Here is a 16,110-nt window from a genome sequence, read left to right as displayed (position 1 = left end):
CATTTGTAGCATTTTCCCTTGAAGTTCCAGTTCAACAACAGCTCTGACCTGCATTTCAAAGCCTTAGAAGACCCTTTCCTCATTAGTTTATTAACTACATGGCTCCATAAACACCAGAATTACCTCAGTAACCATGGTCTCACCCTATGCGAGGTATTACCTTTCTCCTATCCATCACTCAGTAAGACTAAGACTAACTTGTTTTTCCATTTGTGAAGGGCCTTCAACCTAAAACATTAACTCTGATCCTCTTTCCATAGATACCACCTGACCTACTGAAAGCACGGCCATGCCTCCACTTTCTTACAAGTTGGTGAAGATTCGGCATGGCATCTAAAACTTTGACAAACTTCAATAGGTGTGCGGCGGACAGTACATTGATTGTTTGCATCACAGCTCCAGAATCACCAATGCCCTTGGACAGAAAATCCCACAAAAAAGAGTGGATATGGCCAGTCCATCATGGTTAAAGCCCTTGCCACCAACAAGAACATCTATACAGAGCATTGTCGTAGGAAAGCATCAGGGGACCCCATCACCCAGGTCACACTGCCATCAGGAAGAAGGTACACCAGCCTAAAGACTCGTGCTACCAGGTTCAGGAACAGTTATTACCCCTCAACAATCAGGGTCTTGAACCAGAGGGGATAACTTCACTCAACTTCATGTGGTCCATCACTGAACTGTTCCCACAACCTATGGACTCACTTTCAAGGACTCTGTATCTCATGTTCTCGATATTTATTGTTTATTTATTTATTATTATTTCTTTCTTTTTGTATTTGCACAATTCATTGTCTTTTGCACACTGTCTGCATGCCCAGTTGGTGCAATCTTTCAATGATTCTATTATGGTTATTGGATTTATTGAGTATGTCCACGAGAAAAAGAAACTCAGGGCTGTATATATGGTGACTGAGCTTTGAATGTTTCTAATATTTTCAGTTTTATTTATGAAACTGTGCAGGTTCACTTCCTAACCATGGATATCCATGGGCATGGCATTAGAGGACTCTGAAGACTGTTAATGGAAAGGAAAAATGTATACACTGAACAAATACAAGCCAGAGAGCCTAATGCTAGTGATGGGAAAATTAACAAACATTGTTCTGAAGGACAGCATAAATAAGTATCGAGAGAGGCACAAGTTATTCAAAGAGAATCACCATGGCCTTGTAAAAGAATGGTTGCAACTGATAACACTAAGTGAAGCAAGGAAGAATAAGGTAGAGCATTTGCCTTTTCACCAGGTAAATTTATCATGAAAGTACAAGTCAAATTAAAATAGAAAGCTGGTTTAAAAAACTGACTAAGTATGATAAAGCAAACAAAAGAAAACCTGCAGATGCTGGCAATCCATGCAACACTTATAAAATGATGGACGAACTCAGCAGGCCAGGCAGCATTAATGGGAGGAACTAGAGGGCTGCAGTGGAGTTTTCAGGACTACAGTTATGAAATCTACTCAAGGTGGCAAACTTCAAAGTGATTGACAGGAGGGCAAAGAGAGGAAAGGAATACATGATAGATAGAAGGATATTAAAAAATTTACAGGAACCAAAGAACGTCATGGTATATGTCTCCTGAACATCACAGACAGCTAGGTGAGTGGTTAAGAAGGCATGAGGAATATAAGAGCCAGGCCATGGCAGATAAAGAGTAGAAACATTCTGAAAACATATTAGGTTACAGCTATAGACACAACAGTTTGGTAGAGATTTAAGTTTTAAGGATTATAAACTATTTAAAAGAGATCAAAGTTAATTGATTAAAGGAAAGAGGATCCCCAAGAACAGAGGAGATCTGGAACTCTATATTTCTAACAAGAATCTGTAAGGTGCTTGTTGAATCATAAACTACAAAAGCTACTGACTGAGAGCTGGGAAGCGCTGTAGGTCTATTACAAGAACTCAATTTTTAGCTCGTATTAGCAAGGTGGATTGAATAGCCTCCTTTTGTGGTGCAACCTAAGGTTTTCTGAATTAAAGTATTTTATAATCCCATTAATTGATTGCAAGCAAACTTTTCAGTTATTGATTGCAAGCAAACTTTTCAGTTAAATAATATATCCAATAATTAAAATAAATCAAATACCCATCAATGATTCTGTTTTAAATAAATCATTTAAAACCAATATAAATGTAAAGAAAGCTATTTATTATTATATGTTTTACAAGTGTCAGCTATAATATTTATAAATAGGAATGATATTAATTCTTGGTCACTGGAATTCATGATTTTAGAAGCAATATCTAACAAAATGACATTTTGGGCAAGGTAATCTTCCTGAATAATAAATCAACCTGTTTTTAATCACAGTGAAGTTTTATTTTGCTCTTATAAGTGTGAGCAAATATTTAACAAAATCAGAGAGTGAAAAAATCAGGTATGCCTTTGAAAGGTGATCCAATTTGGCAGGTAACCTAGGTGATTTGATATGGCTGATATTAAAGCCTTGGTTTCTCATTTCTATGGTCTAAAACCATATGTCTAGTCTCAATGTACAGTACATTAATGCATATTATATTTAATGTGCTACTTAATATGAGCTACATTTGTAAACACAAAAGGTTGTAGATGTGTAATGTGTCACACATGGCAATGCAGTCAAATGGGGACGCCTCAGTTGAAGAAAGTTGTACATCTGATTAACACATACAGGATGCTGGAGAAACTCAGCAAATTAGGCATCTATGCTGGGGAATACACAATCAATGTTTTGGGCTGTGACCCTTCACCGGGACTAGAAAGGAATGGGTAAAAGCCATTCTGGCTTTTGTCCCCTTCCTTTCCAGTCCCGATGAAGGGTCTCAGCCCGAAATGTTAACAGTTTTTATTCCATCATAGACACTGCCTGCCTCGCTGCATTGATCAGATGATCAGATGTACAACTTCCCCCAAAATGCAGTGTCCTCATTTGATGGCATTTACGTGTGTGTTTCATTATGTATCATCATATATTGCTAACGTGCAAGAAGAATAAAGTTAAGCATAAAGATTGTTAACAACAACTTGCACTTAAATAACGTTTTTAATGTCATAATATAACTGAAGATTCTCCACATGCTTGCAATCAACAACATTTGACATTAGGCTGATGAAGTTGAATTGCAAGAGATGAACTACACTTTGTCAAGGAAGTAATTTATAAAATAGGAAGGAACATTAGACAGGCATGGTTTTGGGGAGTCAGGCAACAGTTAAAATTGAGAATACCAGAACTGGGGTATTCCAGAAATCTGGCAAGATTAAATGGCTGCAAATGATTCCAAAAATATTCAAGAACACAGGAAGAACTTGAAAATATAAGAATTTCAATACTAAGAGTTTTCAGAAGAATAGCAAATGCTTCTCACCAAGCAAGAAAGGAATTATGAATTAACAATATACAGGAGTCAGACAACATTGGAATAGTTGTGTATGAAAGTAACAATATTGGAATAGTTATGTATGAAAGTAACAAAGGTATGGATGAGTTCAGCAACAATAGCTGGCTACAAGAGTTTGGCAAAGTTACAGAAAACAATCTCTTAAATTACCTACATTTTTCTCCCAAACCATCAAGACAGATGGGTGTAAGTGATAGCTTTATTATGGATCCCAGAGTTTTCATATAATAATCCACAAAAGACTTTGTACTTTTTGCTGCAGCTAACATAAAATTTCCACCCGTTTGAAACCAAAATACTAAGGATACTAAAAGATGGAAGTTTATCAGCTTAAAACTTAAAACATTCAGGTAATGAACCAGTAGCAACCATAATCTGGAGTTCATAGTGATCTTGTTATTAACAAACCCCAGCATGACACAAGTATACTTTTTTTTTCTGAGGACAACAAGGCATAGAAGTGTCCTATGAACCGATTTTCCTTTGTCTATCCTGCTTGTTATTTCTTCAAAGAATTCCAACAGATTAGTCAGGCAAGATCTTCCATTGAGGAAACCATGCTGATTATCACCTATTTTATCATTAGCCTCCAACTACCCTGAGACCTCATCCTTAATAATCAACTCCAACATCTTCTCAACCACTAAAGTCAGACTAACTGGCCAATAGTTTCCTTTCTTTTGCCTCTGTCCCTTCTTGAAGAGTGGAGTGAAATTTGCGATTTTTTTCCCAGTCTTCCAAAACCATTGCAGAATCTAGTGATTCTTGAAAGATCATTACTAATGCCTCCACGATCTCTTCAGCTACCTCTTTCAGAACTCTAGTTGGAATGGGAATGTTAATTAATTCAATACTCAGTTTGTGAGCATAGCCATTATTATAAAGTGTGACCAGAAAGATTTTTTTAAGAAGCATCCCAGTCTACTATCCTCCATTCTGTAAAAGAATTCTGTTCTATTACTCTGTTTTCTGTAACTTAGATTATTTTTGATCAATGCTGCCTCAGGCCTCAGTTTTGCTAATCTTCCTAGCCAACATTTATGGGACTCTATCACCCTCCTCCTGAAAATCTACCCAGATGACAGAGATTATAATTATCTCTTTTACCTCTGTTACCTTTCCAATGAACAAAGACCTTGGCAATATCTTCTTCCTTAGTAAAAGCTATTGCTTATCTGCAGCTCAATGTATAGAACATAGAACAGCACAATACTAGACAGGCTGTTCAGTCAACTGGTGCTAATCTTGAAGCCAATTTTATATTAAATGTCTTCTGTATATCATTCATACCCTTCCATTCTCTTCATATTCATGTGTCTACCTAGAAGCCTCTTAGGCTCCACCAAACTGCCTGCTTCCACTACTGCCCCTGCTCCCTCATGTCACTTTTATACTTCCTCCTTCAACATTTAAAAACATGCCCTCTGGAGTTTTAATATTTCTATCCATAGAAAAAGATACTGACTGCCTTTGTCCTCTGTCAGGTTTCACCTCATCCTACAATGCTCTAGGGAGAAAACTTTTAGTTGGCCTGACCTTTCCTTTAGCTCAAACCCCCTAATCCAGGCAGCATCTTAGTAAACCTTTTCTGCACTGTTTTCAGTCTCCACATCCTTCCTATAATGGGGCAACTAGAATTGATTGACTATAGTTTTGTATAGATGCAACACATTTTCTGTACTATTTTACTCAAAACCCCCATCAATGAAGACAAATGTTCCATATGCCTTCTTCAACATGCTATCCACAACTGTAGCCACTTTCAGTGAACTATAGATTTGAGCACCAAAATTCCTCCGTACCTCAATTCTATTAAGGGACCTACCATTAACTATATATTTTCTTCTTTCTTTTGACCTCCCAAAGTGCAACACCTCACACTTGCTTAGATTAGCTCCATCTGCCATTTCTCTGCCCATGTCTGTAACTGATTTATATCATACTGTAACTTTCAATACCCTTTTACACTGTCCATAACTCCAGCAATTTTGGCATCATCCACAAATGTGCTAATCTACCAATCTACATTTCCATCCAAGTCATTGGTCTGTTTCACAAACAATAGAGATCCCAACACCAATCTTTGTGGTCATGGACCTCTGGCCAGAATAATAGCCTTCCATCCCTACGCTCTATATTGGTAAATATTCTAACCAAGTCCTGCAGATCTGCACATGCATATTAGTCCCTAACCTCATAACTTACTACAAACTTGCCATTAACATGTAACTTAACAACATAGGGATTTCCTTTTGTTTTAACTATTCTGCTTTCATATTCTCTCTTTGCTGATCTTAGTTTCCTTTTCACACACATCTTACCATTTTTGAGCCATTATTGTTTATTGCACTACTTCATTCTCTCACAAAACCTTTCTGTTCCTGTAGTTTACCACATTTATTCATTGCACTTTGTACATTTGTACAGATGCACCGTTAACTTGTTTTTGTCTGTTCCACAATCTCCCTTAGTCTGCTAATACTGTGTATTTCATACTCTAGAGTTTTCTAACATTCATGCAATTTATTTTCCTTTATTAGTTTGTTCTGGTGTCTATCACCATAGCAAGGTACGTTGGTGCGGGTTTAGGGAACCATCATTCACTTGAAAGTGCTATTAGTCTGAAAATGATGGGTTAGTAATGGCAGAGGACCATTTCATATGGATGAGTACTTGCAGGCAATAGTCCATAGGACTTTTGGCCAATAAGTAATAAATAGATTTAGTCCAATTAGTTAATTTTTGGCCCCACATAGATAAAATAACCAAACTCTTCTTCAGTACCTTAAATTTCTCTGATTTTTTTTTCAATACTGTATTAATTCTAGATCTGATCTCTAACCTGCAGCATCATAAAAATGTCACAAAAAAGCCTAGTGACTAAAGTTACTTTTCACACTTCCTTAACCATTGTTACTTGCTTCTAATAGATATAATTTTCCTATCCAATTTCATCCAGCCCCCACTAATGAGCAAATAATTTAAGTCTTCAGTGATTCCATTAAATCATTTTCTTCTATGCCTGACAAATCCATTACACAAGGATTCCACATTGAATGCAATATTTTGTATATCTACCAAGTCATGTTCCTATAATGGTCCTTCACACCATTCCTGCATCCCCACCTTCTGCAAACTGATGGTGAGAAAAAGAGGAGTAGAGAAGATTAATTGAGATAGAAGCAGAAGTAAGAGACAGAGCAATGGGTAAGAATATGAATGGTGGCAATAAGATGAAATTGGTTGAAAAGGGCAGTAGAGGAAGAAAACTTTGATTTTAGGAGTAGAGTTTAAATTTGAACAGAGGGTTGAGTAGTAGAGAGGAAGTCCTGAGATATTCTTTTTTCGCAGGAACTTGTATTTCTATTCATGATTTATTAGAAAATCATAAATATGTTCCCTTGGAATTGCAATCCATTGATTTTAATGAATGGAAATTGCAGATAGTTCTCCCATAGTGTAATGCAATGAACAAGATTTCAGCAAATTTTAATGAGGTAGTATAATATCACTTCTTATAATGTGATAAACGGTAGCAATAAAATTTCAAGTACTTGTGTACTTCTATTCACAAAATAACAATTAAAAGTTATAGTGTAAATCGTCCAGTAATCATTCCAAATTCAAGAGTTTGAGATTGTGTTTGAAGCTGCTACAAGTTTACTTGTTTAGAATCTACTTGTGTTTCACATCACAATTTATAATTTTGTCCAGCTGTGCTGCCTTAACCATCGGTAATATGTTACATATCCCGTTCTTTTTTTTGTCTTCTATTGAACAGGCAAATAGACACCTAAAAAAAATTTCAACATGTTTCAGATAGCACTGAACAATGATATAATTAAATCACTTCTGACATTACAGAAGAATGTTAGTACTATTATGATTTTGCATTATGAATATGCTTTATCACAAACTTGATATTAAAGATGTGATTACAAGTAAAAAAAAAACACAAAACAAAATGTGGAAATTAGAATCCTGGGTTATAAACATCGTATCACTGAAATCTAAAGCAAAGAAATTACATTCTTTGTGCATACAGTGTTTGTTTGTCCATAATTAGAAACACTTTTTGATTTTATGTGAATATCTTCATTAAAAAGACACTAATGCTACAAAAGTGAATTCACTAACATTATACCAGGAACAAGAAATTAATAAGTTACAAAACAATGCTTTCAAATAAATAAAAGAAATTAACTGTAAAACTCTCTACAAAGTTGCTAATGCTAAAAATTTTTGAAAGGAAAAATGGTCAAATATAATTTCCACTAGTTAATTATTAATCAATAATAGGGTGTAAATACTTAAAGTTATGGGTAGAACAACAGTGAATGTTAAAGAATTGCTTTCAGAGGGAGGATTACTAGAAAATGGGATGCTGTACCACAAGAAACTATTGAGGCAGTATACATCACAAAAAGAAGTGTTCAGAGAGGAATTTTACAAACATATGAGGAAATAGGATTTGAATAATTTTAGTATCGGTTCATATGCAGTGAATAAAGTGGCCCCTCCTGTTCCGTAATTCCTGTAACTCCACTGAAAGAGGAAAAATACTACTGGGATATAACAAATGGCGTATACCTTAAGAAAAAAAAATTATATATTTATTTTCACTATTGTATAAATGTACACAGTACTGAGATATACAGGAAAACCTTGATGTTACTTACATTAAAAGCTTTTAGGCGTTCAGATTCTGCTCCATCTGATTCAATAATCTTCTCAACATCATCATGGTCATCTTGGTCATCATCATCTTCAATAATTCTATTCACAGTCAGATCTTCAGGGCCACCTCCTACACTTTCATTTCTAAGTGAATCATAACTGGAGTAGCTATGTGCCGGTGACTGAATTGGAAAAAAAAGAGACATAAAACAGAATTAGCCTATATAATTAAATGCTTGACTAAAAAAAAGTAAAAAATACCTTCATGGCTAAACAAAAATAAACATTATCTCTCTGTTGTTAAATAGAAATATTCAAAACTAGGATACCAATATTTTTTATTGTGTCATAGTTAAAGTACTACAGCATAGAAACAAGTCCTTCAACTCTTCTAGTCCATGCTGAACTATTATTCTGCCTAGTCCCATTCACTTGCATCTGCATCATAACCGTCACAATCCCTCCCATCAAAGATTCAAGATTTAAAGCACATTTATTATCAAAGAATGTACAAGTAATACACCTTGAAATTTCTTTGCTTACAGGCAGCTACAAAGCAAGAAACCGGAATAACCTAATTATACAAAAAGACCAAAAACCACTGCATGGAGAAAGAGAGAGAAAGAAACAGAAATCATGCAAACAATTGAAGCAAGCCAATAGCATTCTGAACTAGACTGAGTCCTAGGTTCACTCCTGGAGCAGCTCGGGTAGGCCCAAGCCTCAGTCCCAGGTTATCACACCCGTGGGGCAAAACTGCAGAGCAGCCAGATCAGCTCACAGCCCCTGCGCTCTGGAGAAAGGAATAGACATTTGTGGGAATGCGAGCGAAATCAACCCAACCCTTACCTCTGTTCCTGACACTCAGATTTCCAGACTGTCAGTGCCAAGCACTGGGTAGTACCTCGCTCTAGGAGCCAGGCCCTGGCACCAGGATACACTTGGGCTGTCCATCCTGAAGCTGTGCTCAAGCTCCCTGAATTGGCTCGGCACTTGGAGTGATCCAACCTTGTGGACAGGCATTGAAGCCCTTCCACGTAGACTCCCCTCCAAATCACTCACTCCATCTCCGGCAGCGATACAAACTCCATTTGCTGCTCTCCACTTACATGAAAGGTGACAGCGGGAATAACACTCAAAATGCTCAACTGTTCACAGCAAAATATTCTACCTCAGTAATCATTCACTATCTCTTATTAAGGATATATTACAACTACAGTGTACTATTTACAAGATGCACTTTAGTGCTTTTTAGAGAATTCTTCAACAGCATCACCGACACCTGAGATCTTTATCACTTAATAGAATTAATGAACCTGATGCCTAGTAACACTGTTTCCTCTATATTATCCGATAGTCCAGACAGAATATCACCTCTATGAAAGAATGTAGTTTTAAAGAAATATATCAATTTAAGATATGAAAGGATTTCAGTAAGAAGGGGTACATGAGAGAAAGCAACCATTCAGTATTTCTGAGCTGCAGTAGAAATCTTGCTCCCAGAAATCCACAGTGAACAAAGGATGTACTGTATTCGCTGTTGTCGCTGGTAGGAAGCAGTTGGAATTGGTACCTACATCAGTCCAAGAATAAGTCTTTCCATGTACCATTATGATAATAACTTCAGTACCCAGACTTGGTCGGGTTTCACTGGCAGTTCAATGTGTAATCTACTAGCATATCTCAGTGTAAATGCCAATAAGTTTCAAAATTCTGAATGCTTTTGATCGCGTCCACGATATCATGAAGTCGGAAGGTGAACAGCCAGAGGTCGTGGTACATATTGGTACCAACGACATAGGTAGGAAAAGGGAGAGGGTCCTGAAAACAAACTACAGGGAGTTAAGAAGGAAATTGAGAAGCAGGACCTCAAAGGTAATCATCTTGGGATTACTGTCTCTGCCACGCGACAGTGAGTGTAGGAATAGAGTGAGGTGAAGGATGAATGTGAGCCTGAGGGATTGGAGCAGGAGGCAGGGGTTCAGATGTCTGGCTCATTGGGACCTCTTTTGGGGCAGGCGTGACCTGTACAAAAAGGACGGGTTGCACTTGAATCCGATGGGGACCAATATCCTGGCAGGGAGGTCTGCTAAGGTTATTGGGGAGAGTTTAAACTAGAATTGCTAGAGGTGGGAACCAAACTGAAGAAACAGAGGAAGGGGCTGTTGGCTCACAAATAGAGAAAGCTTGGAGACAGTGCGAGAGGGAGGATAGGCAGGTGACAGAGAAGGGATGCGCTCAGACTGATGGTGAGATGTGTCTATTTTAATGCAAGAAGCATCATGAACTAAGGGGATGAGCTTAGCGCGTGGATCAGTACTTGGACCTATGATTTTGTGGCCATTACAGAGACTTAGATGGCTCAAGGGCAGGAATGGTTACTTAGAGTGCCAGGCTTTAGATGTTTCAGAAAGGACAGGGAGGGAGGAAAAAGAAGTGGGGGCATGGCACGGTTGATCAGAGATAGTGTCATGGCTGCAGAAGAGGAAGAAGTCATGGAGAGATTGTCTATTGAGTCTCTGTGGATGGAAGTTAAAAATAGGAAGGGGTCAATAACTCTACTGGCTGCTTTTTTTATAGACCACCCAATAGTAACAGGGACATCAAGGAGCAGACAAGGAAAAGCATAATAATAACAAGGATGTTGTGGTGGGAGATTTTAATTTCCCAAATATTGATTGGCATCTCCCGAGAGCAAGGGGTTTAGATAGGGTGGAGTTTGTTAGGTGTGTTCAGGAAGGTTTCCTGACACAATATGTAGATAAGCCTTCAAGAGGAGAGCTGTACTTGATCTGGTATTGGGAAATGAACCCGGTCAGGTGTCAGGTCTCTCAGTGGGAGAGCATCTTGGAGATAGTGATCACAATTCTATCTCCTTTACCATAGCATTGGAGAGGGATAGGAACAGACAAGCTAGGATAACATTTAATTGGATTAAGAGGAAATATGAAGCTATCAGACAGAAACTTGGAAGCATAAATTGGAAACAGATGTCTCAGGGAAATGTACGGCAGAAATGTGGCAAATGTTCAGGGGATACTTGTGTGGCATTCTGCATAGGTACGTTCCAATGAGACAGGGAAAGGATAGTAGGGTAATGGAACCATGGTGTACGAAGGCTGTTGAAAATCCAGTCAAGAAAAAAAAAAAATAGCTTACGAAAGGTTCGAAAAGCTAGGTAATGATAGAGATTAAGAAAATTATGAGGCTGGCAGAAAGGAGCTTAAGCATGAAATTAGGAGAGCCAGAAGGGGCTATGAGAAGGTATTGGCAAGCAGGATTAAGGAAAACCCCAAGGCATTCTACAAGTATGTGAAGAGCAAGAGGATAAGATGTGAAAGAATAGAACCTATCAAGTGTGACAGTGGGAAAGTGTGCATGGAACTGGAGGAGTTACCGGAGCTACTTAATGAATACTTTGCTTCAGTGTTCACTACGGAAAAGGATCTTGGGGATTATAGGGATGACATACAGCGGATTGGAAAGCTTGAGCATATTGACATCAAGAAAGAGGATGTGTTGGAACTTTTGGAAAGTCTCCGGGATGAGATGAGATGTACCCCAGGCTACTGTGAGAGGCAAGAGAGGAGATTCCGAGCCTCTGGCAATGATCTTTGCATCATCAATGGAGACGGGAGAGGTTCTGCAAGATTGGACGGTTGCAAATGTTGTTCCCTTATTCAAGAAAGGGAGTAGAGATAGCCCAGAAAATTATAGACCAGTAAGTATTACTTCAGTGGTTGGTAAGTTGATGGAAAAGATCCTGAGAAGCATGCATTTCGACAAGGCATTTGATAAGGTAACCCATGCAGGGATTATTCAGAAAGTAAAGAGGCATGGGATCCAAGGGGACCTTGCTTTGTGGATCCATAATTGGCTTGACAACAGAAGTCAAAGAGTGGTTGTAGACAGGTCATATTCTGCATGGAGGTCGGTGACCAGTGGTATGCTTCAGGGATTTGTTCTGGTACCCTTACTTTTCGTGATTTTTATAAATGACCTAGATGAGGAACTGGAGGGATGGGTTAGTAAATTTGCTGATGACACAAAGGTTGGGGGTGTTGTGGATTTTGTGGAGGGCTGACAGAGGTTACAGCGGACCATCGAAAGGATGCGTAACTGGGCTAAGAGGTGCCAGATGGAGTTCAACCCAGATAATTGTGAGGTGGTTCATTTTGGTAGGTCAAATACGATGGGAGAATATAGTATTAATGGTAAGACTCTTGGCAGTGTGGAAGATCAGAGGGAACTTGGGGTCCGAGTCCATAGGACACTCAAAGCTGCTGCGCAGTTTGACACTGTGGTTAAGAAGGCATATGGTGCATTGGATTTCGTCTACCGTGGGTTTGAGTTTAAGAGCCAAGAAGTAATGATGCAGCTATATAGGATCCTGGTCAGACCCCACTTGGAGTACTGTGCTCAGTTCTGGTCGCCTCACTACAGGAAGTATGTGTAAGCTATAGAAAAGGTGCAGAGGGGATTTACAAGGATGTTGCCTGGATTGGGGAGCATGCCTTATGAGAATAGGTTGAGTAAGCTTAGCCTTTTCTCCTTGGAGCGGCAGAGGGTTAGAGGTTGACCTGATAGGTGTATAAGATGATGACAGGCATTGATTGTGTGGATTGTCAGAGGCTTTTTCTCAGGGCTGAATTGGCTTACACGAGAGAGCACTGCTTTAAGGTGCTTGGTATACAGGAGATGTCAGGGTTAATTTTTTTATGCAGAGAGTGGTGAGTGTGTGGAATGGGTTGCCGGCATCGGTGGTGGAGGCAGATACAATAGGGTCTTTTAAGAGACTCCTGGATAGGTACATGAAGCTAGCTATGGGTGATCCTAGGTAATTTCTAAAGTAAATACATGTGGGCCAAAGGGCCTGTATTGTGCTGTGGGTTTTCTATGTTTCTATGATTCCCACCTTGACACCTAAGTCCTGAACTTACCAGCTGAGTTTAGCCTGTGACATCCTGGCTCCATTCCTCAGCTGGACATTCCATGCAGTCAATGATAGAACAGGAGTTTACACATAATCCCTGGCATTTACTTCGGGGAATTTGGTCTCAGGTTCTGTGCCAGGATAGATCAATTATCTTAAATGACAACTGCAGGGCTATAGGGTAGTCAGGGAAGATTAGAATAAATTACATTATTTATAATTATTTGTCTTTTTATGTGATTGCGTATCATGTTTAATTTTGTTTTTGTATCTTCCATGTTTTTAAATGGCTTAGAATAGTCATAGTCATACTTTATTGATCCCAGGGGAAATTGGTTTTCGTTACAGTTGCTCCATAAATAATAAATAGTAATAGAACCATAAATAGTTAAATAGTAATATGTAAATTATGCCAGTAAATTATGAAATAAGTCCAGGACCAGCCTATCGGCTCAGGGTCCTCTGACCCTCCATGGGAGGAGTTGTAAAATTTGATGGCCACAGGCAGGAATGACTTCCTATGACACTCTGTGCTGCATCTCGGAGGAATGAGTCTCTGACTGAATGTACTCCTGTGCCCACCCAGTACATTATGTAGTGGATGGGAGACATTGACCAGCATCCTCTTTTCAGACACCACCATCAGAGAGTCCAGTTCCATCCCTACAACATCACTGGCCTTACGAATGTTAGAGCTATACAGAAACACTGAAAACTTTTACAGCTAATCTGGGAGTAAGATTTTATCAGGTATTGACGAATTAAAAAGAAATGTCATGGGCAAGCAAAGCTAGTCCAATCAGCTCAGATGTGTCAGTTATGTCACAGGGGATCCTGCTCCCAGTCAAAGCCTCATTGCTCGAGGGTAGCCAGAGCCAGACAGACTTGCAATCAGGATGTGGGGAAGTTGGGGAAATGGGAAGCATGAGTAGTGAATACAGAGAAAAGGCATCACTGAGGAAAAACTGGGCTAATCAATTCTGACAGATTACAGCTACATAATCTGCAAATTGCTACAGTAAAACTAATTAAGGCAATACATTCTTTTGACAGCAACCGCATTAAAAAGTTATGGTTTAAAGAAGTTACTGCATGAAAGTAATGAAGAACTGCTTAAACCTACAAGACAATAAGGATTAATTAATGTGTTGATGGAAAAACATGTCCACAATATGATTTCTAGCTAAGAGCAGCATGGATTTTAATCCAAACACAACCTGACTATGACAATCTCCATCTAATCTGTGCCCTCTGGTCCTAGAACTCCCACTGTAGGAAACATTCTCTCTACATCCACTCTATCTGTGCCAGAATCATTCTTATGAAAATCCTCTGAACTCACCCCAATATCAGCATATCCTTTCTTAGAGAAAGGTACTAAAACTGCTCACAATGCTCAGTGAGATATCACCAGTGCCTTGTAAACCCTCAGTCCTACATCTTTACTTTCATATTCTTGTCCTTGTGAAATGAATGCTAACATTACATTTGACTTCCTTACCACCAACTCAACCTGCATGTTAAACTTTAGGGATCCTGCATGAGGTCACCCAAGACCCTTAGCACCTTGAATTTTTGAATTTTCTGCCCTTTTAGAAAATAGTCTACGTTTTTGTTCCTCCTACCAAATTGCATGGTCATATACTTCCCAACATTGTATACCATCTGTCACTTCTTTGCCTATTCTCCTCATCTGTCTAAGTCCTTCTGCAGTTTTCCTCAACTCTAACTGGCTCTCCACGTATCTTCACATAGTCCACAAACTTGGTCACAAAACATCAATTCCATTCGTCAAATCATTGACATATAATGTCAAAAGAAGTGATCCCCACACCAACCCCTGCAGAACACCACTAGTCACTGGTAGCCAACCAGAAAAGTCTCCATTTATTCTCACTCTTTGCCTCCTGCCAATCAGCCAATCCTCCTTCAATGCTAGTATCCTTCCTGTAATATCATGGGCTCTCATCTTGTGTGGCACCTTGTCAAGGGACTTCTGAAAGACCAAGTACACAACTTCCACTAATTCTCCTTCATCCTGATGTTTATTTCCTCAAAGAATTCCAACAGATTTCTTCAGGCAAGATTTCCCCATGCTGACTTTGGCCTATTTTACCATGTGCTTCCAAGTATCCTGTGACTTCATCCTTAATAATTGACTCCAACATCTTCCAACCAGAGGTCAGGCCAACTGGCCTATAATTTCTTACCTTCTGTCTCCCTCTGTTCTTGAAGAGTGGAGTGACATTTTCAATTTTCCAGTGGTCTGGAACCATGCCAGAATCTACTGATTCTTGAAAGATCTTTACCAAGGCCTTTACAATCTCCCCAGCTACCTCTTTCAGAACTCGGTGGGGGGGAAGGGGAGTCCATCTGTTCTGAGTGACTTATCCACCAGCAGACCTTTCAACTTCCCAAGCACCTTCTCCCTTGTAATAACAATTGCACTAATTTCTGCCTGCTGATATTCTCAAACTTCCGGAATACTGCTAGTGTTTTCCATAGTGAAGATGGATGCAAAATAATTATTTAGTTCATCCGCCATTACCTTGTCCTCCATTACTACCACTCTAGTGTCATTTTCTAGCAGTCCAATATCTCCTCTCGACTCAGAATCAGAATCAGGTTTATTATCACCAGCATGTGACGTGAAATTTGTTAACTTAGCAGCAGCAGTTCAATGCAATACATAATATAGAAGGAAAAAAAATTAAATCAATTACAGTATATGTATATTGAATAGATTAAAAATTATGCAAATAACAGAAATACTATATATTAAAAAAGTGAGGTAGTGTCCAAGGGTTCAATGTCCATTTAGGAATCTGATGGCAGAGGGGAAGAAGCTGTTTCTGAATCGCTGAGTGTATGCCTTCAAAGGCTTCTGTTCCTCCTACCCAATGGCAATAGCAAGAAAAGGGCATGTCCTGGGTGCTGGAGGTCCTTAATAATGGACGCTGCCTTTCTAAGACACCACTCCTTGAAGATGTCCTGAGTACTTTCTAGGCTAGTACCCAAGATGAGGCCGATTAAATTTACAACCCTGTGCAGCTTCTTTCAGTATTGTGCAGTAGCCACCCCCCCACCACCATACCAGACAGTGATCTGTTT

At 39.0% G+C, this 16,110-nt stretch overlaps 1 protein-coding gene across 4 annotated transcripts in view; it reads right to left on the bottom strand.

The window, feature by feature from the left end:
- Nucleotides 1-16,110, bottom strand: part of LOC140198123 (nucleolar protein 4-like) — a 322,379-nt gene that overhangs the window by 55,861 nt on the left and 250,408 nt on the right. For all 4 annotated transcript variants that reach the window (XM_072259187.1, XM_072259335.1, XM_072259109.1 and 1 more), the window contains exon 8: nucleotides 8,069-8,248. In XM_072259187.1, coding sequence (XP_072115288.1) covers nucleotides 8,069-8,248 — 180 coding nt within the window. The remainder of the gene's footprint in view (nucleotides 1-8,068; nucleotides 8,249-16,110) is intronic.

Source organism: Mobula birostris, chromosome 1 (genome assembly GCF_030028105.1).
Source record: "Mobula birostris isolate sMobBir1 chromosome 1, sMobBir1.hap1, whole genome shotgun sequence".
Classification (NCBI taxonomy): Eukaryota; Metazoa; Chordata; class Chondrichthyes; order Myliobatiformes; family Myliobatidae; genus Mobula; species Mobula birostris.
The sequence above is the reverse complement of the archived record's forward strand: the minus strand, read 5'-3'. Positions and strand labels throughout refer to the sequence as shown.